General features: G+C 31.8%; 1 protein-coding gene across 7 annotated transcripts in view; it reads left to right on the top strand.

Moving 5' to 3' along the window:
* The window catches only part of LOC143068944 (leucine-rich repeat-containing protein 9-like), a 46898-nt gene that overhangs the window by 8283 nt on the left and 14649 nt on the right, over positions 1–23966 (top strand). For 6 of the 7 annotated variants that reach the window (XM_076243346.1, XM_076243341.1, XM_076243348.1 and 3 more), the window contains exons 7-28: positions 49–228; positions 718–873; positions 1857–1949; positions 5450–5544; positions 6300–6431; positions 6912–7097; positions 7658–7781; positions 8344–8470; positions 8789–8849; positions 9358–9425; positions 10913–11019; positions 11812–11960; positions 13566–13752; positions 14207–14263; positions 14737–14868; positions 15532–15798; positions 16895–17005; positions 17506–17793; positions 18637–18759; positions 19384–19559; positions 20701–20764; positions 21523–21695. In XM_076243346.1, the coding sequence (XP_076099461.1) occupies positions 49–228; positions 718–873; positions 1857–1949; positions 5450–5544; positions 6300–6431; positions 6912–7097; positions 7658–7781; positions 8344–8470; positions 8789–8849; positions 9358–9425; positions 10913–11019; positions 11812–11960; positions 13566–13752; positions 14207–14263; positions 14737–14868; positions 15532–15798; positions 16895–17005; positions 17506–17793; positions 18637–18759; positions 19384–19559; positions 20701–20764; positions 21523–21695 (3056 nt within the window). The remainder of the gene's footprint in view (positions 1–48; positions 229–717; positions 874–1856; positions 1950–5449; positions 5545–6299; positions 6432–6911; positions 7098–7657; positions 7782–8343; positions 8471–8788; positions 8850–9357; positions 9426–10912; positions 11020–11811; positions 11961–13565; positions 13753–14206; positions 14264–14736; positions 14869–15531; positions 15799–16894; positions 17006–17505; positions 17794–18636; positions 18760–19383; positions 19560–20700; positions 20765–21522; positions 21696–23966) is intronic. The other variant, XM_076243347.1, reaches the window with a different exon arrangement.

The following is a 23966-nucleotide window of genomic DNA, read 5'->3' as shown; positions in this document are numbered from 1 at the left end:
ATAGAAGGCGAGACATTTCAGCGTGTGCACTCTTGTGATATTTTGTAGGAATTGACTCAGTTAATGAGGTTACCGACCTTACAGAGTCTGAGTTTAAAGGATCCAATGTACACCCCAGCACCTGTCAGTCTGTTGTGTAATTACTCTACCCATGTTTTGTTTCACCTACCAACCCTCAATACACTAGACACATATGATGTTAGTAAAACAGTCACAGATGTGGCAGAGGTGAGTAAATAAGTGTGGAATTCCTTAGACCTATGTGTGTCTGTGTAGCTAATCTATACTTGTGTAAATGAAAACAGATACATTGTAAACATTAGTTTGACTGCACAACCCAACAGAAGATGTGAATAAAAATCAATTCAATAGAAGAAAAAGTGTGTAATCCCTCTTTATTTGTGTTTTTGTGTAACTCATGTACGTGAACACATAAACTTGGTAAACATCAGTAAGACAGCAACCCAACATTCAATGTGGAATGAAAAATTCACTAACAGCAAAACAAAACAAATCCAATTAAAAAAAGAAATTATAAGGTTCTTTCTTATTCATTGTATAACAATTATTTATCTGATACCAAAATTTGGTTAAATATAGAATTTCAAAACTCTTTCTCTGTAAAAAAAAAAACACCAAAAGAATCTTTTTTAAGTATTAAATACATTGTTTTGGTAATCTGTCATGTATTAAACACAGTTATAACATATTTTGTAGGCGACAGTTATGAAGAAAAGAATGTACTATCACATGCGTGTGAAGACAGTTCACAGAAATATGACAGATATTCTGACAAAAATGGATGTGTATAAAACCAAATTAGAAGAATTTCCACATGAAAGAATAAAATCCTTGTATAATGTTCTAAAAGAAGTGAGTATTGTTAGATAAGAATTATCATTATATGGGTATTGAGAGCTCATTGTCACATAATTACATCAATTTCTTATTGTCTATGAGATCTTTTTTTATTTAGACTAAAGAAAAATGTAATTTGTTTTGAAAGTCATCATTTGTTCATGCTTTTTCTGCTGTGTTCACCATTCCTATTATCTAAAAGTATATTAAAGATGGTTTATTTTAAAACTTTTTTGATTAAAACATCATTTTGCTCTAATATTTTGATGTTTCCTTTTCTTTTTGGAGGACAATGTGATTTTCAAAGTAAGTTATGTTAGTGCAAAGATTTTTTTTTCATATTTGATTTTTATTAAATTTTGCTTACATTTTTATGGCTTTATGCACCAATGTTATTGTATAAGCCTGCCATCAGTTTCAGTTCAGTCTAATTAATAAATAAAACTCATAGAGTAGTCATGAACAAATGCTAATTGTCTATTTGCCAATTGCATAATTGACTTTGCAATTAGAGATCATTTGCGCGAGTTATTTCTCTTAGGAGGGACGTAAATTTTTATTGCCAATGAAGTGGAGCAAGCAGAAAGACTAAACTTATCAGTGTATAATGTGTTTTTATATTTAATGTGTGTAATTTGTAAAATTTTCAAATATCAAACTTTAAACATGCCGCAACTTAGCGTGCCTGGTTTAAAAAAAGTGTAAACATTACAAAGATAAACAATTTATGTTGAAAGTGCAACAAAATCAAATCAGTATTTGGGAAGTAGACTTTTGCAACCAGATTGATTATGTGTAGGAGATATGAACAAAAGATGCATTAAGAAAATGAAGGGACTGTATAATGATGCAAGCAGGCAATTTTGATTCAAAATTTTTATTTTTGCTTTGATTCACATTTTTTGTTTTTGTTTATTCTTTTATTATTACGTTTTAACTCAGAGGTCTAATTTTAAAAGTAAATAATTGATTTTTAAAATTTATACTTGAACTTGTAGATTGAAACAGAATTAGAAGACACTTGGGATTTAAATGTTGACCTTGACTTTGAAGAGGTTGTTGACCTTGAAAAAATGGATATTGCAACACAGGTGACCTTCACCTTTGTGGATTAACCTAACTGTTGCTTGGATTAACATTTGCCGTTTCTAATATATAACCACCCTTTCAGTCCATGTTATATCTCTAAACTATATTAGATAACTGTGCATATATTAGAAATTATTAAAAATCCTTCCTACCTAACAGTGGCATCATATCTAACTTTATAATATTCAGCTTCTAATATTCCTCTAACACTTCTACTTTTTTATACACATCTTCTTTATTAAAGGCTCATTTTATGCTTTATTTAAAGTTTATAAATGTGTAGCAGTTAATAACTTGTAGACTCACATTAGTAAGTTTAAGTTTTTATATACATGTATATTAAAAAGTGATACATGTATCAGATTTGTTCCCTGTCATCTGACAAAAAAGGAGGTCCATGTTAGATAAATTATCTGGTTCTCAGACACTGAATTACAGGTTTTGCTCATTTTTGAAAGCCATACAGTGACCTATAGATATATATAATGTTATAAACACAAAAACACAATTATGTAAACATAAAGGAAAGGGGGAAAAAAGATGCTAAAAAATTCCACCAGCTAAGAAGTATTGATCCTTTAAGCCTTTACTTGTTTAATCAGTAACAAACTGTAAAAACCTGTGATTTGTTAATGAATGTTAGGCCACACCAATTTGATTCCTTGTTCGACGGACCCACCCGCACCTATTTTTTTCAAAACAGAATTTTTTATTTTTTTTATATTCCCGCTTCCCGCATCCGGAAATGTAATCATCTCCATTTCCTGCACCGTTTTTTTGTGTAAATATTATAAAAAGATATCAACATTTGTTTTTAAAATCACAGTCTAACCTATATATAACGATTTTAAACATAAAAGCACCCCACCACACTTTGTAAATATCTGTGAGAATATTTATTTCAGCCTGAAACCTATTGATACAAAATGGGAGTGCTCCGATATAAATTTATAACAGCGGAAATACCTGTAAAGAACAAAATATTGGTTTCTTTCCCCTAAATTATATTCCCTATCAAAAAATGTTCGTTGTTAGAATAAAGTACAAAGAACTTCTGAAGGATTTGCCTACAACTGCAATTATATTGTATGCTGACGAAACAAAACTATCCATAGCCGCTGCATGTTTATGCACCTGTCCTGATTGATTCAGGGGCCTGTCGTTTAGCAGTTATCGTTTGTTGATGTTGTTCATTGGTATTTTCCCTTTGGATATATAAATTAGATCGTTGGTTTTCCTGTTTGAATTGTGTACGCTAATAATTTTGGGGTCCTTTATAGCTTGCTGTTTGGTCTGTATCAAAGCCCTGTGTAAAAGGCTGTACTTTGACCTGTGTTTTTTATTATCAAGTTGAGAACAACCCTCCCTCAGACAAGGGGTCATTTTACTGATGTAGAAAAGAAAATAGAAATACCAAGGATTTGTATAGTTCTTCTATACAAAACCTTTGAAAACTTAGAATTTTGTACTCAAAAAGAGGAGAGTTACATCATATTTTAAACAACTTTTTATAGAAGAGGGGTCCACTTATTTTGAATAATATTAATGTGTTAATTTAACATGGTTAAAGTCCAGGAATAATACAAAATTCTTGGACATGTTTTGACCATTTAATACCAGATAGATATATTGTTCTTTGAGAAAATATGAGCCCTTTTGTACAAACAAATATATTATAACTTATATTGATCCCTCATTAAACATGTAAAAGGGATATTTATAACATTAAGGGGTTGCCCCCAAACTGATTATGACTTGGATGGAGAATTGTCTCATTGTCAGTCATACATACATAGACCAGATTTAATTATTTCTTGGTGAACAGGGAAAAAATACTTCAGAAATTAAAGAAATGTCAAAGTACAAGTGATAAATCAAGTTTTAATATTGTCAAAACCTACTAGTTTATGTTTACACAAAAAAATTATAATCGCTCGCCTTTACTTTTCAAGCTTCACCTAAAAAATTTGCAAATTAAATATTTTTTTATTAAAATTTTCAAATCGCTCGCTCGCCCCAAATTTTGGAGTCCAAAAATCCGTAGAACAAGAAATGAAATTGGTGTGGACTTGTCTGAAAATTTTTAAGTCACTTTAATGTTTGTGATATGTTTTACCTGTTGTTTTCACATACATTTTAACATTTGACAAAAATCTTATTTCTCAGCAAGAATCAGACTGGAATCAGTTAGAGTAATGGTCAAATAAGTCTTCTTCATTGTGAGAGATTCATTTCATATCCTGTTGCACAAAAAAGAATTCATCTAAGAACTGGATAAATGTTTTTACATAACATGATTAACTGTTCCTGAGCGTGATACAAATGTGTGTAAGAAAGGGATAACTACCAACCAATCACAACTTGAAAACCCAAATTCACCTGCAAACAACAATTTCCCCTGACAGCAGTATTTTCAAGAACACTGACCTACATTTTGTTGATCAGCACTGCAGGAGCCATGTGAAAATTGTTACTTGTTAAAAGTAAAATCAGCATGAACAAGTTGGTTGCCACAAGTTTCATTTCATTAGCTGTTAGTTTATGTGGTTTACAAAATGTGGCTCAGGCATATGAAATTTTTGGTGACATATGATGTATCATGCTAAAGAATAACACGTCAGCAAGGGTTGGGTCACTGTGACCTAAATTTCATGATACAGTGTCTTGGTTAAGTTGTGTTTAGGACAATATTTTCATATACTCAGGAATATTTATAAATGACATTTCAAAATACCATTCCACTGAAACCAAAAAAAGTATTTCAGTAACAAATTGGTCATTGTGACCTATATGTCACATTTGACTGAACTTTATTTCAGTATCAATTGTGGTACATAAATGACACTTTTCTGTTGCAGTTTATTTTAAACAATTTCAACAAAAATTTGAAATTGTACGACAAGCTCCAAAATTAATCAATTTAAGCTTCCATTAAGTAATGATGAAATGCAATATCTTGACATTTTATATTCTTTTATTTGATAAATACTCTTATTTTAGGCTTATTTTTGACAGATAAAGAGCTTAAACACCCTTGTTATATAGACATGTTAAAATAGTTCTTGTTTCACTCTGAATAAAAGTGTTCAGTTTGGGAGGTATTTTGTTATTTTCTTAGTAAACAATAACATAATTTATTTTATTTGCAAGACTTTTTTTTACTTTAATTCTCAATATCAGTCATGTTATCAGTTGTTTTATTGATATGATGAATGAAATTCTCAATATTATTGGCTCTTACCACGAATGTAAAAATATTTTGATTTCTATCAGTATTTACATGAATTGTTTCATTGAAATCTATTATTCATTATTTTTAGGTGGCAATTTGTTTCATAAATCACTGTGTTGATGTTGGCATCTGTTTATAAGAATCATTTAGATTTCTCCTTTTGTGAAAAAATGAATATGCATATCATTATGCTATTACTACAAAAAATATCTTATCATTTGAAAAGTTGTGTACAAAGGAACTATGTATGCCATTTTATATACTTTGCAGGCCAAAGCCCAGAAATTAGAGGAAACAGGTGGTTTTGTAGCTAAACATACATGTTTAAAGGAAAGGATAAGAAAATGGGAAAGGAAGTGCCATGAGTGAGTATTTTAATTACTGTATTAGACTGAATTACTCTCTGCTTACAAAAAAAAGCACCCCTTTAAAATTTTTCAATCAACAATGACGAAAGCTTAAGAAATAAACTTGACAGGTAATAATTGAGGGCAGTATAGGAATGAAGATATTTAATGTATTTGTACGAGACATGACCTGCTCTCATGCAACTTTTTGAATACTATTATCTAGTATCTTAGAGCTATGCAATTACCCTTCATTCTTGTTGACACACTTTGCAGAATCCACCAATTATTTTTTATCAACTTGTATTTATCCTAGATATGAATGAAATTTTTACTACATAACATAAAGCAAACAACAACTAATCAATTATACAATGGGAATAATGACAAAAATCAGAAAGGAAACAACTAGGAAAGTTACATTGTTTAGAATAGAAAAAAGAGAATGAAAATGGGGAATGTATCAAAAAGATAAAAACCTAACCAAAAAGTAGAAAACAGCCCAAGGCCACCAATGGGTCTTCAACGCAGCGAGAAAATCCCCCATATGAAGAGCAGCTGAACAATAATAGATACTAGTTCAGGGAAACGGAAGCATACGAAATATACAAATGAACCTAAATTAGAAAAAAAACATAGAAGACTAACAACAACTAGAAGTTTATTATATGTTTAAAAAAAATTATAGTACAACATGTTTGTTATAATGGTATAAATGGATTCAGTAAAAAGTTTTGTATGTTTTTTGATAACGTTTTAATTTATTATTATAGAATTGAGTGTTATTACAATGAGGCTGCTGCTAGAATAAAGAAAAGTGCTGATGTTATTGTTAATAGAATGTTAATAGAACTAGAATCTGGAGGAAATGTCCGCTTTGAAGAGGGTTCACCTACAGATATTTGGTAAGGGGAAAATGAAAATAATCTAGCTTTTAAAGATAACAACAATCTGTTTGCTTTATTAAAGCTGCTTAAATTTTTGTGATAAAACGTTCTGTGGAATGAATTCTCAATAATTTCATCGTAGCCTAATTTAAAGGTTCATCAAACCTACCTGTTTCGTTAACATTTTCTCAATTTCATTGCTGTATCTTATACAGCTGTAAAATGAAGTAAGTTTATATTGTTTTCATGAAAAAATACTTTGAAATTTCTTGAATTCTTTTACATGAAAACTTATCTAGAATGATATTGAATATTTAATCTCATGAGCATAAGTTTCAGCAGCTAACATACAAATTATCAGACTCAAGCTAAAACTTTGGAGGGGGAGGGCAAGAAGGCAGATGTAAATACTATGAAATTTAAAAAACTTTAAGTTTATGTTTAATATCACCAATAATTTATCTATGGGCGACTGATAACCATAATATCTCTTGCCAGGTTTTCATCATGTCATGATTTGGTGCTATCCAGATTTTGTGCTAGTGATTATAAGGATCACAATGTATCGGGAATCAAAATCCACAGAATTATACGGATACATAACAGGATGTTACGGACACGGTTTGACGATATCTTGTCTTCCATCGTGGACGATCCTGATGGAGAATACTATCCATGTAACAGGTGTGTATATGTTAAATATCATGAAGATTCATTTAGTTATTCTTTCTGATATAAAAAAAAAAGGAGATGTGGTGTTATTGCCTGTGAGACAACTTTTCACCACTGACATAGTCCAAATGGTGTAGAATAAAGCATCTAAGGTAACTGTACAGCCTTCAACCTATACTGTATAGTCAGCTATGAAAAACCATATCATGATAAAATGTGAAATAATTCAAACAAAAAACCCTTGGCCTGATATATTTACAAAAAATGTTTTGTTGGACATCAACCAATGACAACCACTATATTACAGACTCCTGACTTAGGACAGGGTCATATAGAACTGTGTGGGTTAAACATTTTTGTGAGTGCTCAACCCTCTACTAGCCTTAAATTGACTTACATTATTATAGAAGTTTAGAAAAGAAAACACACAGTTCTTTGTTTATCTGACTATGCACCAAACAGATTTAAATTTAATTTGATTCATGTTTTTTTTTATTTTATTGAGATAAAATAGTGTGATTATACTTCAGAATAAACATACTACATGTGAGAATTTTATGTTAAATTTTCAGAAATACAGGCTACAGAAAGTTGTTAGAATATTTATTTTGGATGCAGGACCCACAGTTATCTAATGGTGCTAATGAACCAGGACATTTGTTAGAGGAAGGTTTCCTAGAGGCTCAAACATATAGTGTAAGATAAATTTCTAAAACTACCAGATTTATATATATATATATATATTTTTTTTATTATAACCCAGTATAGGAGTGGTGGAAATCTTGCAATTGCCTTCTCTGTCCATCAGTTTGTTCAAAATATTTTGATCACACTTTTCTCTGAAAGTTTTGAACAGAATGTCTTTTTTGTATGGTCAGCAACTAAAGAGTGGCGTGTTGTAAAATTTGAGCTCTTTCGAATCGATCAGTTGCTTCCTGTGTGCTGTTTCATTGTGTACTTTGAATTTTTATGGCCCACTTATGGGCATTATGTTTTCTGGTCTGTTCCTTCGTCCGTCTGTCCCGCTTCAGGTCGAGGTAGTTTTTGATGAGGTTGAAGTCCAATCAATTTCAAACTTAATACACATGTTCCCTATGATATGATCTTTCTAATTTTAATGCCAAATGAGAGTTTTTATCTCATTTTCACTGATTATAGAAAATGATAGTGCGGATGGGGCATCCGTGTACAAGGGACACATTCTTTTCAATATGTTAAATGATCTACTAAGCTACTTAAGCTTAACCATTTCTTTCAGGATTTGGGAAGAGATGGTGCTGTTTCTCTTAGTAATAGTTTGAGTTTAGCTGATAGACATAGGATAGAACATTTAACCAAGAATGGAAAGAATTCAGATTATAGTGACTCATGTCCATTTAGATATGGTATGTTAACATTTGAAAATTTAAATCTAATGAAAAGTCAGGACTAAATATTTATCTATATATTTATAGATTTGCATAACTGAGAAAAAATTGGCAAACATTAACCATTTGTTTAAATAACGTAGAAAGAACTATGGTGTATATTTGGCATTATTTTTTGTTTATATTTGTTTTATATATTTTTTGTGTATTTTCTAGATAATCGCAAAATAAAAAATAAACAAGAATAAGACCTGATAAATACAAAGTACAAAAGAACAGTAGAACATTGATAGACTTACATTGATTTACTTTATATAGATATTTACATATTTTCAGGTCAGTTGGTTATTTCTAAAGTATATCTTGGTAAAAGTGTCAAAGCTTTAGATGATAGACAGTAAGTGAACTTTAAAAGGGTTAAGTTGGAATAATGGTTGTAAACAATATATTGTTTGAATTTTCTTAAATTCTCTTAAATATTTTTTTGGAATTCTTCAAAATTTTAGTACCATACACATAATCTGAATATTTAAGTTTAATGATGTATCACATACTAAAAACATACATATTTACTCCAGATTCTTTTTAAAGACATATCTTGGTTAGATAAACCTGCAGACAATAATTATAAATCCTTGAACTGATGGATCTTAAATTGACCAGAGAAAATTGAAAAAATTGCAGCAGTGAAGTCTTAGATATAAGAATGGTTGTACTAGCAAACATTTGTTCTGTAATTTGATTTTGGTATATGATATAGGGAAAGCGTTATAAAACTCAGGTTACACTCATGTTTGAAACTGTGTCCATCATTCTTTTCTCATTCGTTTTATTTACAAAATGAAAATATTGTTATATATGACAAACAGCAAAAATATTATGATAATCACAAAATTCTTTTTCAGAATAAGCAAAAGTTCATATCCAAAAATAGATGCTGTGTTCAAACCAAGGAAGATGTGTATTTCTAATGGTGAGTTTATCATGGTGCCTGACAGCATCTAGCTGTCGTTATCAACACATATGAATAACTTCTTTATTTGTGATCTGTGTTACATTTTATGTTGATATCCAACTCCATGAAAAAGGTTGGACAGAATCAAACAAACTTTCACAGATTTTTATTCATAACATAAACATGTGCATCTGTTATTTAAATTTATGAGCTGAATGATTTTTAAGGTTTCTTATACCTAAATTACAGACTTAGTAATTTTTGCTTTAATATATATTAAGAGACGGCAAATGAGTCTCTTCCTTTTTGTCGAGCCTTCGACTTTAGTCGAAAAAGCGAGACATGGCGATCCTACATTCCGTCGTCGTCGGCGGCGTCCACAAATATTCACTCTGTGGTTAAAGTTTTTGAAATTTTAATAACTTTCTTAAACTATCCTTGAATTGTACGAAACTTTGACAGAAGCTTGTTTATGATCAGGAGATAGTATCCAGAAGTAAATTTTGTAAAAATAAAATTCCATTTTTTCCGTATTTTACTTATAAAAGGACTTAGTTTTTTCTGCCAGGAAACATTACATTCACTCTGTGGTTAAAGTTTTTAAAATTTTAATAACTTTCTGAAACTATCCTGGAAATGTACAAAACTTGGCCAGAAGCTTGTTTATGATCAGGAGATAGTATCCAGAAGTAAATTTTGTAAAAATAAAATTCCATTTTTTTCAGTATTTTACTTATAAATGGACTTAGTTCTTCTGCCAGGAAACAATACATTCACTCTGTGGTTAAAGTTTTTAAAATTTTAATAACTTTCTTAAACTTTCCTGGAATTGTAAGAAACTTGACCAGAAGCTTGTTTTATATGATCAGAAGATAGTATCCAGATGTAAATTTTGTAAAAATAAAATTCCATTTTTCCCATATTTTACTTATAAATGGACTTAGTTTTTCTTCCAGTTAACATTACATACAGTCTGCAGTTAAAGTATTTAAAACATTTTTAAGATTCTTAAACTAGCCTGGATTTTCACCAAACTTGGACAGAAGCTTCTGACAATCAAAAGATAGTATCGAGAGGAATAATTTTATTGATTTTTTTCATCATTTTTGATGAGTGTGTGATTAACAGCAAAAGTAGGCGAGACACTGGGTTCCACGGAACCTTTACAAATTTTTTTTATCATTTAAAATATGCTTCTTCGTGTCAGCCTTGTAAAAGTGGAGAGAGCAAGCCATGCTCTTCATGAACTAAAACCTCTGCTGTCTGCATGGTCAACCTTTATCTTAAAATAGTTTGTGTGATCACAGCAGTTATTGGTATACGATTCTTTCAGAAATGTTGACATCAGATTGTAAAAAAGGAAACAATTGTCTTGCATTTGAAAAATAAGCTAACGATCATATTCAGAAGAAGGATTGCTCTGATAACATTCCCAGTGAACTGCCTCTTTTGATGATTGACAGTTAATAGGGTGGAGTAACATAAATATATTTATTCTATTTCAGAGGGTGATACACTATGTGAATGTAGTGCCAGACAATGTGAGTGGTATTTATTTGACAACAGACTTGTACTGCCAGAATATGTGGTAGAGTTTGAATACGTCACAAAGGTAAGAAAAAATCTTTTGGAAATTTCTGTATGCCCCACCCCAATTTCACAGTCCACTGAACATAGAAAATGTTAGTGTGAGTGGGTCATCAATGTATTATGGACACTTTCTTGTCAACCTTGATGTGATTGGGTACCAATGTAAACATTATATGCAAATATTTCACAGAAAAAATATAGCAAGTACATAAGGTATTATTGTTGGTTTTTTTTTAAAAGGCCCCTGGTAATTGCTTTTATATTTCTTCAAATATGATGTGATCATTTGTCAAGTTTTTCATCTGTATTAGAAAGAAACATGATCATTAAAGTAATGCTAATAGTCAAGATTATAAGTGGCTATTAAGCTTTTCCTATCCTAGTGATTTATTTGAGATTTTATCATGTGTAGGTCATATTTTGAATAAAATTGTACCCACACAGTGCTATTGCCTATAAAATTTTGCAGTAAACCAAGGCATGCCATTGATTTTTGGGGGAAAATCACCAGGGTCATGTTCAAAAGTGTAGTTAATGTAACAATGTCTTTAAAGTGTTGTAAGCCAGTCGTTAAGTTTAATGTAATGTTTAGTGTTGTTAAAATTTTTTAAAGCTTATTGCAGTTGATAAATGTCTTATTCATATTGATTGACAACATTTACTATTCATGATGTATTTGTGCACAAAATGTATCAGGATGTTGACATGTTCGATTTTTATTTCTGTTTATTATTCATTTGACTAGAAACACATGAAGATTTCATATTAGAACATCAATGTTATTGGACTTAATTTTTTTCTGTTTTTGTTACAGTTTAGATCCAAGTCGCCATTTAGTTACTTCAATGATATGTTATTGGACAATCGAGAATGTCGGTTACCGGCGGTACCTCATGCGGATGATGACAAGTCAGCTGATGATGATGTCATAAACATGGAACCTCAATGTAAACCTAGACCAAGGTAATCTCATCAAGTCAAAATTCTAATTTTATGTATCTCATTTTAAAAGAATTGTATGAGTTTTTAGGTTGGGAATTAACTGTTGTGTGTATAAAATTGAAGGTGTGCACATGGTATAATTGCCAATGAGACAACTCTCTACAAGAGACCAAATGAAACAGAAATTAACAACTAAATAAATAGTTCACTTTACGGCCTTCAACAATGAGAAAAGCCAATACTTAATAATCAGCTATTAAAAGTCCTGAAATGACAAATGTAAAACAATTCAATAGAGAAAACATACGGCCTTATGTACAAAATAAGAAAGAATGAAAAACATCCATTTTCATACCCCCGCTTTGAAAAAGGGGATATACTGTTTTACCTCTGTTCGTCCGTCCGTCAGTCCATCTGTCCATCCGTCAGTCCATCTGTCCCATGAATATTTTCGTCGCATTTTTTTCAAGAACTACAATGCCATGATTTCTGAAATTTGGTTTCAAGTTTTATATAAGTCAGCTATACCGTGTGATGCATTTTCAGATTCATCACTCGACAACTTCCTGTTTACCAAACACTTGTATCATTTTACACATGATGGCCAAGTTGAAAACTTTCATCGCATTTATCAGGAACTATAAAGCCAGGATTTTTGAAATTTGGTTTCAGGGTTTTTATATAAGTCAGCTATACCGTGTGATGCATTTTCAGATTCATCACTAGACAACTTCCTGTTTACTGGACACTTGTATCATTTTACACAGGAAGGCCAAGTTGAAAATTTTTGTCGCATTTTTCTCAGGAACTACAATGCCAGGATTTCTGAAATTTGGTTTCAGGGTTTATATAAGTCAGCTATACCGTGTGATGCATTTTCAGATTCATCACTTGACAACTTCCTGTTTACGGAATACTTACATATTTTTACACTATTGACATTATCCACTTGCGGCTGGGGTATCATCAGTAAGCAGTAGCTCACAGTTACACTTGTATTATTTGTGTAATTAGAGTATTTTGCAAAGGTATCGCATAATTTTACCACTTTTAATGAGTTTTGTTGATTGCTTAGAATGGAGACAAAATTCTTGTTCTATATATGTCACAAGTAAACTGAATTTGGAGCTATCTAACTAAGATTGATGCTTGCAAATCAAAATACATTGTAGGTATATCCAAAATGAAAAGGGGCTTTTGTTGGTCGAGTGGTCTTAGTAGTCTAACTATTGTATCACTAGCCAGTCAACACTGAGGTGGTGAGTTTAAATTTTGGACATGGCAGTTGTACTGGACTTCAATCTTAATTGACTAGAATTGTTATTTCCTACCAAAGTTAGGTTGGTTGTTTTCTGGGCACTCTGTCTTCTTCCACCGATAAAAACTGATTGCCATGAAATAACACAATAGTGTTGAAAGTGGCAAAAAACACCAATCAATCAATCCAAAATGAAAAAAAATGATAAGTGTTGTTAGTCTGATATTACATTATAGTTTTCCTACCTTAGGTTGGTGGTTTTCTCCAGGGAATCCAGCTTCGTCCACCAATAAAACTGATCGCCATGAAATAGCACATTAGTGTTGATAAAGGTGTTCAACACCAATCAATCAATCTTTACATTATAGGTTGATAGCCTTGACAGAAGAACTAGTCCTGAAACTTGCCAATGTAGATAGCATGTCCAGTATCACATCACTAAATCTCCATGGAAACGCATTGTCAAAGTTAAAACCAATACATAGCCTCCATAACCTGAAGCGTCTGGTAGTCAGTGGTAACGAGTTAACCAAACTGGATGAGTTGTCTAATATGGTAAATACAACCTATCTCCATGGTAGTATTGATTATTGAAATATAAAATAGGGAAAGCAGACTAGCAATCACCAATTTGTTTTAGTGAATAAGTCATGAAATCTGATGATTATTTTGTGAAATTTCGGATGAAAAAGTTAAACCAGATACTTTTAGTTTTGCTTTTTACCTTTTATCCAACAGAGCTTTTAAATATACTGTATCAGAAATAAAAGTAATATTAAGTAAAATGTAAATAATTTACCAAAGGTGTATTATAGATTTAGTTGTTTTGTTTTTTTGTTTTTTGGGGAAAACAAAAGGACCGTTTGGTAATTAAAAATAACATGTAGCCAAGAAAAAGGCAGGATGAAACTTTATTAAACAAACATTGACTATATGAGTTAAGATGTTCCTATATTTTTAAGTGTTGTGTTATTCTATACAATAATACGTTATCATCTTATCTTTTCAGTGTATTGAATATTTAGATGTTAGTTTCAATAAACTATGTACATTGGATGGTCTGAAGGTATGTATCAAATATGTCTTTTTTTATTTTTACATATTTAATTTTACAAATTCTTGTAAATTATAAACAAATGCTTTATCTGATTGTCAGTTTTATTATCAGAAAAGCACTGTAGTACAAAAACTAATGCAGAATGTTGATTAAAAATCCAGGCCTTGCGGTCATAAAACTTTTGAGCACGATTTTTGTACTCAGACTCAAGAATCAACCAATCAAAATACTGGATTTTGTGTTTCGAGGATGATTTTTGTGCTCCGAGCACTGAGCAAAGTTTTATGACTTCAACCCCAATGAAATGAAAGACCTATATTATTTTTGTATTTAAAAAAAATAATTTCCTGACCTAAATCCAATTCTGCCATTTCAGTCAAACAGATTTGTTATGACTGTTTCCAGACTCTTGAGAGTTGTTGTTTGATAAAAATATCTTGATGTTTTTATCGTTAAAAGGTTGTATAATCTTTCCATTACAGAATGTCCACAAGTTGAAGTTTTTAGATTTAAGTTGGAATAAACTGTGCAATACAAGAGAAGATTTATCAATACTAAGGAAACATGTGCCAAACCTGCTGATACTAGACACAAGACATAATAACTGGCAAAAGGTGAAAAATAAAATATCTTGTTAGTAACCAGAAGCTCATTTACTCAAATTACAGATATTTTAAGGCTTTGTGATGCCTGACACTTAGTTTTATAGTTTAAAATAATCTTGATTCATTTATTTCCTAGATTGAAGAAAAATTGTGTCTAAGGTGGTACCCAACACTTTCACTAAAATTAATTTGGCTTGTTTAATTTTTATAAAATTTTGACAAAGTATTTACTTTGACCCTTTGACAAAAATATAAAAATTTTAAAAATTTTGAACCAACCGTTTTGTCAGAAAAAATACACTGGTTATATAGCAATTTGACAAACACCAATTTTGATCATTGAGAAGCTTAATATTCCCTTAACAACACAACGTAATTAAAACGTTTAGCTTACTTTACAGAGTTATCTCCCTGTAGTGTTAGGTACTACCTTAAAATAATCTTGATTCATTTATTTCCTAGATTGAAGAAAAATTGTGTTTTAAGTTCGTTTTTGATTTCATGCATGAAAGTTGGTAATGTGTTGAACATTTAAATTCGTAGTTAATGTATACCCTTGAAATCCACAAAATTTAGTATAACACGAAAGATAATGAGTCCACAGTAAACAGTATGAAATTAAAGTACTAAGTCATGATTTTTGAAATAAGATCTCAATTTTGTGTTTTTCAGCCAGAAAATCTTCGTCTGAGAATCATTGGAAGATTAAAGTCACTGACATTATTAGATGGCTCTTGTGTATCTGAGACTGAGGCTACAGGTGCATTACGTATTGCAGCTGGTTCTCGGATATCCCATTTGTCATTACTGACACATACAAGGACAGACAACAATAAACCAAGGTCATTAAGTCTGTTGACAACACCACATATACTAGAGAAAATCAGTCGGAGCAAACCAGAGAAAATGAATGAACATGATAGCCACTGGTTTCTCAAGGTAGAAATTTATAATACTATTTTGTTCAACTATGAGTTAAAGGAGATATGAGGTTTGTGTCAATGAGACAGTAACCCAACATAGAAATCTACTAGAAGACATGTATAGCACAACATACAGTTTTAAAAAATAGACAGTGTGTATTTTATATATGTCAATTTTTAATTAGGGGCGGGGGGTCGCCCTATAGTGATCAGTCTGTCCGTCCGTCCGTCCGTAACACTTTAACTTTGTGTCCGCTCCATATCTAGAGAACCATTATGATTTCATACTTTATACTTTACATGTTTATTAACCACCACCAGAGGGCGTGTCATGATGTATGTACAACTTCCTAGGTCAAAGCGTCCGTCCATCCGTCCGTCCGTAACACTTTAACTTTGTGTCCGCTCCATATCTAGAGAACCATTATGATTTCATACTTTATACTTTACATGTTTATTAACCACCACCAGAGGGCGTGTCATGATGTATGTACAACTTCCTAGGTCAAAGGTCAAGGTAAAAAAACTTTCGTTTCAGTTGACAACCCTGTGTCCTGTGGTGAAGATCGTGTCCGCTCTATATCTTGAGAACCGTTATGATTTCAAAGTTTATACTTGACATGTATATGAACCAACACCAGAGGGTGTGTCATAATTTATGAACGACTGCCTAGGGCAAAGTTCAAGGTCAAAAACTTTGGTTTCAGTTGACAACCCCATGTCCTATGGTAAAGATCGTGTCCGCTCTATATCTTGAGAACCGTTATCATTTCAAAGTTTATACTTGACATGTATATAAACCAACACCAAAGGGTGTGTCATAATTTATGTGCAACTTCCTAGGTCAAAGGTCAAGGTCGAAAACTTTGATTTCAGTTGACAAACCCATGTCCTATGGTAAAGATACAATTTTTTAATGCACATTATTCACAGCGGGGCCCACAGAGATGGCTCCCATCTCAATGATATCTAGTTTGTTTTTAGTCTCATAAAAGTTGTGACTTAACTTAACAAAGACAATCAAAGAATTGCAATAAAAATACTTATCCAAATAGGTGAATATGTTTGTTTATCATAATAACAATAATGTTAACAATATTTTTTTTGTTTAGGTTACATCGCTAAACTTAGACAAACAACATTTAACAAAGTTATCAGGATTGGAAAAACTAGAGAATTTAAAGTGGGCATCCTTTGCTGATAATGATCTCACTAAGATAGAGGTAACTTAATTAGAATTGATGGATTGGCTAGATGTCATTTTACTCTGTAAATGAAAAAATATAAAGACGTGGTATGATTGTCAAAAAAATTAGACAACTTTTCCAACAAATATTTTGTTTCAAGTGATTTAGTAAGATAATGTGCCATTAAGAATATTGATAAATATAGATTTGTGTTTATTTGGAAGCTTGTGTTTTAATTGATTATTGATTTAATTTATCAATTTTAAGTGAATTACTCTGAAAGGAGTAAATTTTAATGAGGACAGTTTGTGGACAAATTTTATTTATTCAATAAGGGCCGATATAGATAAAGAAAAATGATACAAATTACATTTGTCAATGTTTTATTATTTTTCCAAATTTTGTGTGTTTAATGAATATGAAATTTATTCTCAACTGTCCCAGTGTTACCATAAATTTCCTTCTTTTTGATCATTTACTTTCACATTACATGTACATAGATTGATATAATTGTATTTTCAAATTTCATTTTGTAGGGACTAGAAAACTGTTTAAAGTTACACGAATTATATTTAGATAATAACTGTTTATCAAAGCTAGAAGGAATCGGTAAACTGATTCAGCTACGCAGATTAAGTCTGGACTCAAACTATATCTCCACACTAGAGAATACAGGGATACAGTTTCTCACTGGCTTGAGTTATCTGTCCCTGGAAAATAACAAAATTGTCTCCCTTGCTGGTGTTCAGAAGCTGATGTCATTGGTAGAGTTATATGTGGGAAACAATATACTGAATTCTGTTCGAGAAATCTTCTTTTTGAAGGTAAGATAACATTGTTATGCCCTGACTGAAATGTAGGTGGCATTATGTTTTTCAGTCGTTCATTTGTTTTTTTCTGTCGGTCCGTTGAAAGATTATTGTCACGGTACTTTACCATGAATTTATGGTCATAAAAACTTGTATGTAGTACTCATGTTTGTTATGTTGGGAACTATACACAATTATGTCAAGGGATGATACCCAGGGCCCCAGGCTGATATGGAAAAGGCCATGTATAAATCGCTTTATCATATACTTCCGACAATAGTTTTATGTAAGACAAATAAACAAATGCAATAACTAAAACAGTCAAAAACTTTATAAAGAAGTGAAATTATGAATCAAATGCACTATAATTGTCCAACAACAGTATTTCTACCTCCATATATACTCGTGGTAACATTTCCTATAGCCGAGGAATTTTGAAACATTGAAAATTTGGAAGAGTTTTATGATCATTATTACTCCATGTTTGTTGTACTATAGAATGATTCATAATTTTCAATGGCACTTGTTAGCAAGTACTAAACTATCCCCACAAAAGTTCCTGTAAATTTTGACGTCATAAAAAATATCTGACGTCACAATGGAAAAGTAAATAACAGATACAGGAAACACCTGAAGAAACTTGCATTAGAGGCACTATTATGGGTTTTGTGCACGAGATGCACCTGGTGTGGGTTATCAGCCCAGGTGGGAAATTATGGCTTGTGTACTTCCGCTCATTACACATATGCAAAAGCTATCATATCAATGCTAAGTATATGATAAATTAAAATATTGTATATGGTTTTTTTATGATGAAAATTATTGTCAGCAAGCAATTGATATATTTTCTGTTTGTAGACATTACCCAATCTGGTGATTATAGACCTGTATGGAAATCCTGTGGTACATGAAATGGATAATTACAGGTTGTTTATTATTTATCATCTGAAGACATTAAAAGCTTTGGATGGTTTAGCCATTGTAAGTAGTCAAATAAGATACTGTGGATTCATTATAATTCCTGTGATACCAATTGTCATGGATTTCCTTGGTAAGGAAGAAATTCCATTTTGAATAAACAATGGGTTACAGATTTTCTAATGGCTTGTATGCTGACTTTGTCAGAAGCTTGGAGTCTAATATCCACAAACAAACAATATGTTATCTATCCACAAAAATGTGTACCCAGGAAAATAAATGAATCCTCAGTAGTTCTTTTATTATTTATTTTCTCTAAACAAAAAGAGAAGGTGAACAAAATGTTTACACCTCTGCCACTTATTATTAGACATGGAAACTTATTTAGCAAACATTAAACAGATTTTTCAACTTTGACAGTTCGGTTTAATTAAACCAAAGATTTAACACAAAAATTCAAAAGGAAGTAAGGAACTCAATATTGTTTAGGTGAACTTGATTAATTTGAACACTTTGGAATTACAATTAATGAGAGTAATTCTGATTTACTACATAATTTTGGAATCATTATCATTGTCCATGACCAAACAATGCAGACATTGAAAATAAATAAAAAGATCCATACCATACTCTTTCACTTGAGTTTCGTATGTTTTGAATATAGATTAAAGAATATTTTGTTTGTAGGAAGCCACTGAGGGTAGTATAGCCAAAGATACTTTTGGTGGTCGATTGACGCCAGATTTTGTTGCAGAGAAGTTAGGTCATTCTAACTTTGAAGATGTTAGAGAACTAGATCTGCCAAACAGTGCCATTCGTATTGTTGACTTGGGTCTCAATGATACATTCCTTAATCTTAGAAGGTATTGATAAAATATTAGACTTTTTAGAACTATCTTCAGTAGTTATTGCCATGACTGCATGTTAATTTTGTGAGTGTATGAATTTAGAAAAAATCTCAATAATGGAAAAAAAATACTGATAAATAGACCTGGTTGATTCGCATTTAGACATACATTTCAATTAGGATGAAACTCAGAAAACACTGATGTTCATCAAGGATTCAGAATTAAAATGTATAACACATAATTTTCAGTTTGGTCAGTTGAACTTGATAGATACCTCATTTTAACCCTTTCGCCGATGAGTCCCGGTTTACCGGAATTCACGCTTCAGACAGCTGACGATGAGTCCCGTTTTACCGGGATCGGAATACCTCTTTTATATTTCTCGCTCAAAACAGTGCAAACATGAGTTATCTTTCTTTGATGAATACCCGGATGAAAGTGTAAACATGGCGCTTCCGTTTGTTGAAAACCGTGTCAAAATCAGAGGAAATTTACGGAATTTATTTTTGAAAGAATACGGAAGAATTGAAGCCACACTAGTATACTTTTTTTACATTAAATGTCGTTTTATGTACAAAACACTTGGAATGGACATTGTTCAGTGTGAGGAATTTGTACAGCTTCATAAAATTTTTCAAAATTTTGCCGTTTTGGGTTAAAAAAAATACGATTTGGGGTCCAAGAGCAGAATTTTGAGAATTTCACCTATATAATGCCGAAAATTTGAATATTTTATGAAGAAAAAATTATCAAAACATGAACAAAACTGTGAACATGGTGTTAGTGAATGAAATAAATACACAAATGACTACAAACAAGTTTTTATTGACATTTATTATGAAGATCTGCCACTTGAGTAATAGTAGCCAGGGAAGCCATCGTGTCAGAGTAGCTTTTATATGGGCAGCAATCGGTGAAAGGGTTAAGTGTGCAATATGTGTATTTAATGAACAACACATACTAATATTTTTCTTCATGGTTATAGATTATCAATCTAAATCAATACATGAAGATTGTTTGCATTTGAAAAAAAGATTTAAATTTATTACATGACTAATTAAAAATCTAATCTAACAATTTGATGTTACACAATGTAAATGAATTCATTACTTAAACCGACTGTATTAAATGACTTGGTTTTTTTTTCAATTTTCAGTGTCAATCTTGAGCACAACAATTTGACTTCATTTAGTGGACTGATTCATCTTCCAAATTTACGGGTAGGTACAGAAATTCTATTGTACATGGTAGGTATTTGTAGCATAACTTGTTGCTTCAAGTATATGTGGTATCATACTGGCAGGGACCTTTAAAAGCTATAACAACAACTGAAAAAAGTGAGCCTGTTTCTTTTTTAAGGCGATTGTTATGAATGATATTTTTTTTTTACTTTCCAATGACATTAGAAAACTGCACACACAAAAACTGACAATTGATCATTCAATACTTAAAATGGGTATTTGCTGCTGCTTTAGAAATAAAACTAGTAAAAGATTGTCATTATATGTCTAGTCTCTCTGTCAAAAAACTATTCAGTACTCACAGTATGAAATTTGTGCTTGAATCACCAATTCCAGTAATTTGATTGGCTAATAAATGAGTTTAATAATCTTACTCAAAGACAGCAAGGCCTAGTGACTAGTAAGATTACTTCTCTTCCCTTGAACAAATAGTTTATGAACTAGCACATTCAAAATATAATTTAGCCTGTTGGCTTAGCATTATATAGTTATGCAATGTTACAATTAGGCAGCAAACAGAAAATGCACAAGAACAGCAACAAGTCATATTTTATTGATTAATTTATAAGAATTATTCCACTTTAGTGTACAAGGAACTTCTTTGACTTGACTATCAGACATTATTTAACAATGAAATCAGTAGCTATGACAAGGAACTTCTTTGACTTGACTATCAGACATTATTTAACAATAAAATCAGTAGCTATGACATAATTGAAATTTGTTACATGTTACAGGTACTTTGTTTAAATCACAATCATATAGAATGCATCATGCCTCGTTCTAAGCCACAACAGACCAAAAGAGTTGTTAGCACAATAAACAATAACAGAGCTGGAGATTTCTTCAACAATAACAGTACAGACTCTATGACACCAGTTATGGAGAGCTTAGAGGTTTTACATCTTGGGTAAGATTCTTGTTTTTGTTTTTGTCGAGCCTGCAACTTTTGTTGCAGAAAACTCGACATAGGGTTAGTGATCCAGCGGCAGCGGGGGCGTTAGCTAACTTCTTAAAAGGTTTATATTTTAGAAGGTGAAAGACCTGGATACTTCATACTTTGTATATAGATGCCTCATGTTACGAAGTTTCCGTCAGTCACATGTCCAATGTCCTTGACCTCATTTTCATGGTTCAGTGACCACTTGAAATAAAAGTTCAAAATTTTTGTAATGTTGAATTCTCTCTCATTATAAGTAATAGGATAACTATATTTGGTATGTGCGTACCTTGCAAGGTCCTCATGCCCGTCAGACAGTTTTCACTTGACCTCGACCTCATTTCATGGAACAGTGAACAAGGTTAAGTTTTGGTGGTCAAGTCCATATCTCAGATACTATAAGTAATAGGGCTAGTATATTTGGTGTATGGAAGGACTGGAAGGTGTACATGTTCAACTGGCAGGTGTCATCTGACCTTGACCTCATTTTCATGGTTCAGTGGTTATAGTTAAGTTTTTTGCGTTTTGGTCTGTTTTTCTCATACTTTGTGCAATAGGTCTACTTCGGTGTTGACATGAATATCAATTATATGGTCATTTTTATAAATTTTCTGTTTACAAAACTTTTGAATTTTTCGAAAAACTAAGGATTTTCTTACCCCAGGAGTAAATTACCTTAGCCGTATTTGGCACAACTTTTGGGAATTTTGGGTCCTCAATGCTCTTCAACTTTGTATTTGTTTGGCTTTTTAACTATTTTGATCTGAGCGTCACTGATGAGTCTTATGTAGACGAAACGCGCGTCTGGCGTATAAAATTATAATCCTGGTACTTTTGATAACTATCTACTATATTTGTTGTATGGAATGGCTTTAAGGTGTACATATCTAGCGGGCAGATGTCATCTGACCTTGACCTCATTTTCATGGTTCAGTGGTCAAAGTTAAGTTTTTAAGTTTTGGTCTTTTTATCTAATATTAAATGCCAAAGGTCAACTATATTTGGTGTATGGAAATATATTATGATCTATATGTCAGTCCCGCAGGTTTTTTTTACCATGACCTCAATTGCACGGTTCATTGCACAGTGTTAAGTTTTTGTGTTTTGGTCTATTTTTCTTAAACTATAAGTAATAGGTCAACTATATTTGTTGTATGGAAGCTTTGTTAGCTGTACATGTCTGCCTGGCATGATTTATCTGACCTTGACCTCATTTTCATGGTTCATTGATCTTTGTTTAGCTATCTTGGTTAATGTTAAGTTTATGTGACAGTTGTAATCAAGCTTTATACTTAGGACTATCAACATTATATCAATGATTAGTAAAGAAGGCGAGACATTTCAGTGTGTGCACTCTTGTTGTACTGTAAAACTACTTTTATTATAATATGTTTTCCAATTCACTGTTTCAAAATCGAATGCATCCTGGGTAATTTGTGTACACCCAAACATCTTTATTGGTTTAAAACCAGCCTTGGGTGCAATCAACAGTTTTTTTGCCCCACGATAGTAGAGGGGCATAATGTTTTCTGGTCTGTGGCTCTGTTCGTCCGTGCGTCCGTCTGTGCGTCCGTCAGTTCAGGTTAAAGTTTTTGGTCAATGTAGTTTTTGATGAAGCTGAAGTCCAATCAACTTGAAACTTAGTAGACTTGTTGCTTATGATATGATCTTTCTAATTTTAAAGCCAAATTAGACTTTTGAACCCAATTTCACGGTCCACTGAACATAGAAAATGAAAGTGGGAGTTTCAGGTTAAAGTTTTTGGTCAAGGTAGTTTTTGATGAAGCTGAAGTCCAATCAACTTGAAACTTAGTAAACTTGTTGCTTATGATATAATCTTTTTTATTTTAAAGCCAAATTAGACTTTTGAACCCAATTTCACGGTCCACTGAACATAGAAAATGAAAGTGGGAGTTTCAGGTTAAAGTTTTTGGTCAAGGTAATTTTAAAGCCAAATTAGTCTTTTGACCCCAATTTCACGGTCCACTGAACATAATAAATGAAAGTGGGAGTTTTAGGTTAAAGTTTTTGGTCAAGGTAGTTTTTGATGAAGTTGAAGTCCAATCAACTTGAAACTTAGTACACATGTTCCATATGATATGATCTTTTTAATTTTAATGCCAAATTAGATTTTTTACCCAATTTCACGGTCCATTGAACATGAAAAATGATAGTGTGAGTGGGGCATCAGTGTACTTTGGACACATTCTTGTTTTTAAATTATTTTAATCATTCAACCTG

The sequence above is a fragment of the Mytilus galloprovincialis genome, chromosome 3, assembly GCF_965363235.1.
Source record: "Mytilus galloprovincialis chromosome 3, xbMytGall1.hap1.1, whole genome shotgun sequence".
Classification (NCBI taxonomy): Eukaryota; Metazoa; Mollusca; class Bivalvia; order Mytilida; family Mytilidae; genus Mytilus; species Mytilus galloprovincialis.
This window is presented reverse-complemented; position numbering and strand designations above follow the sequence as displayed.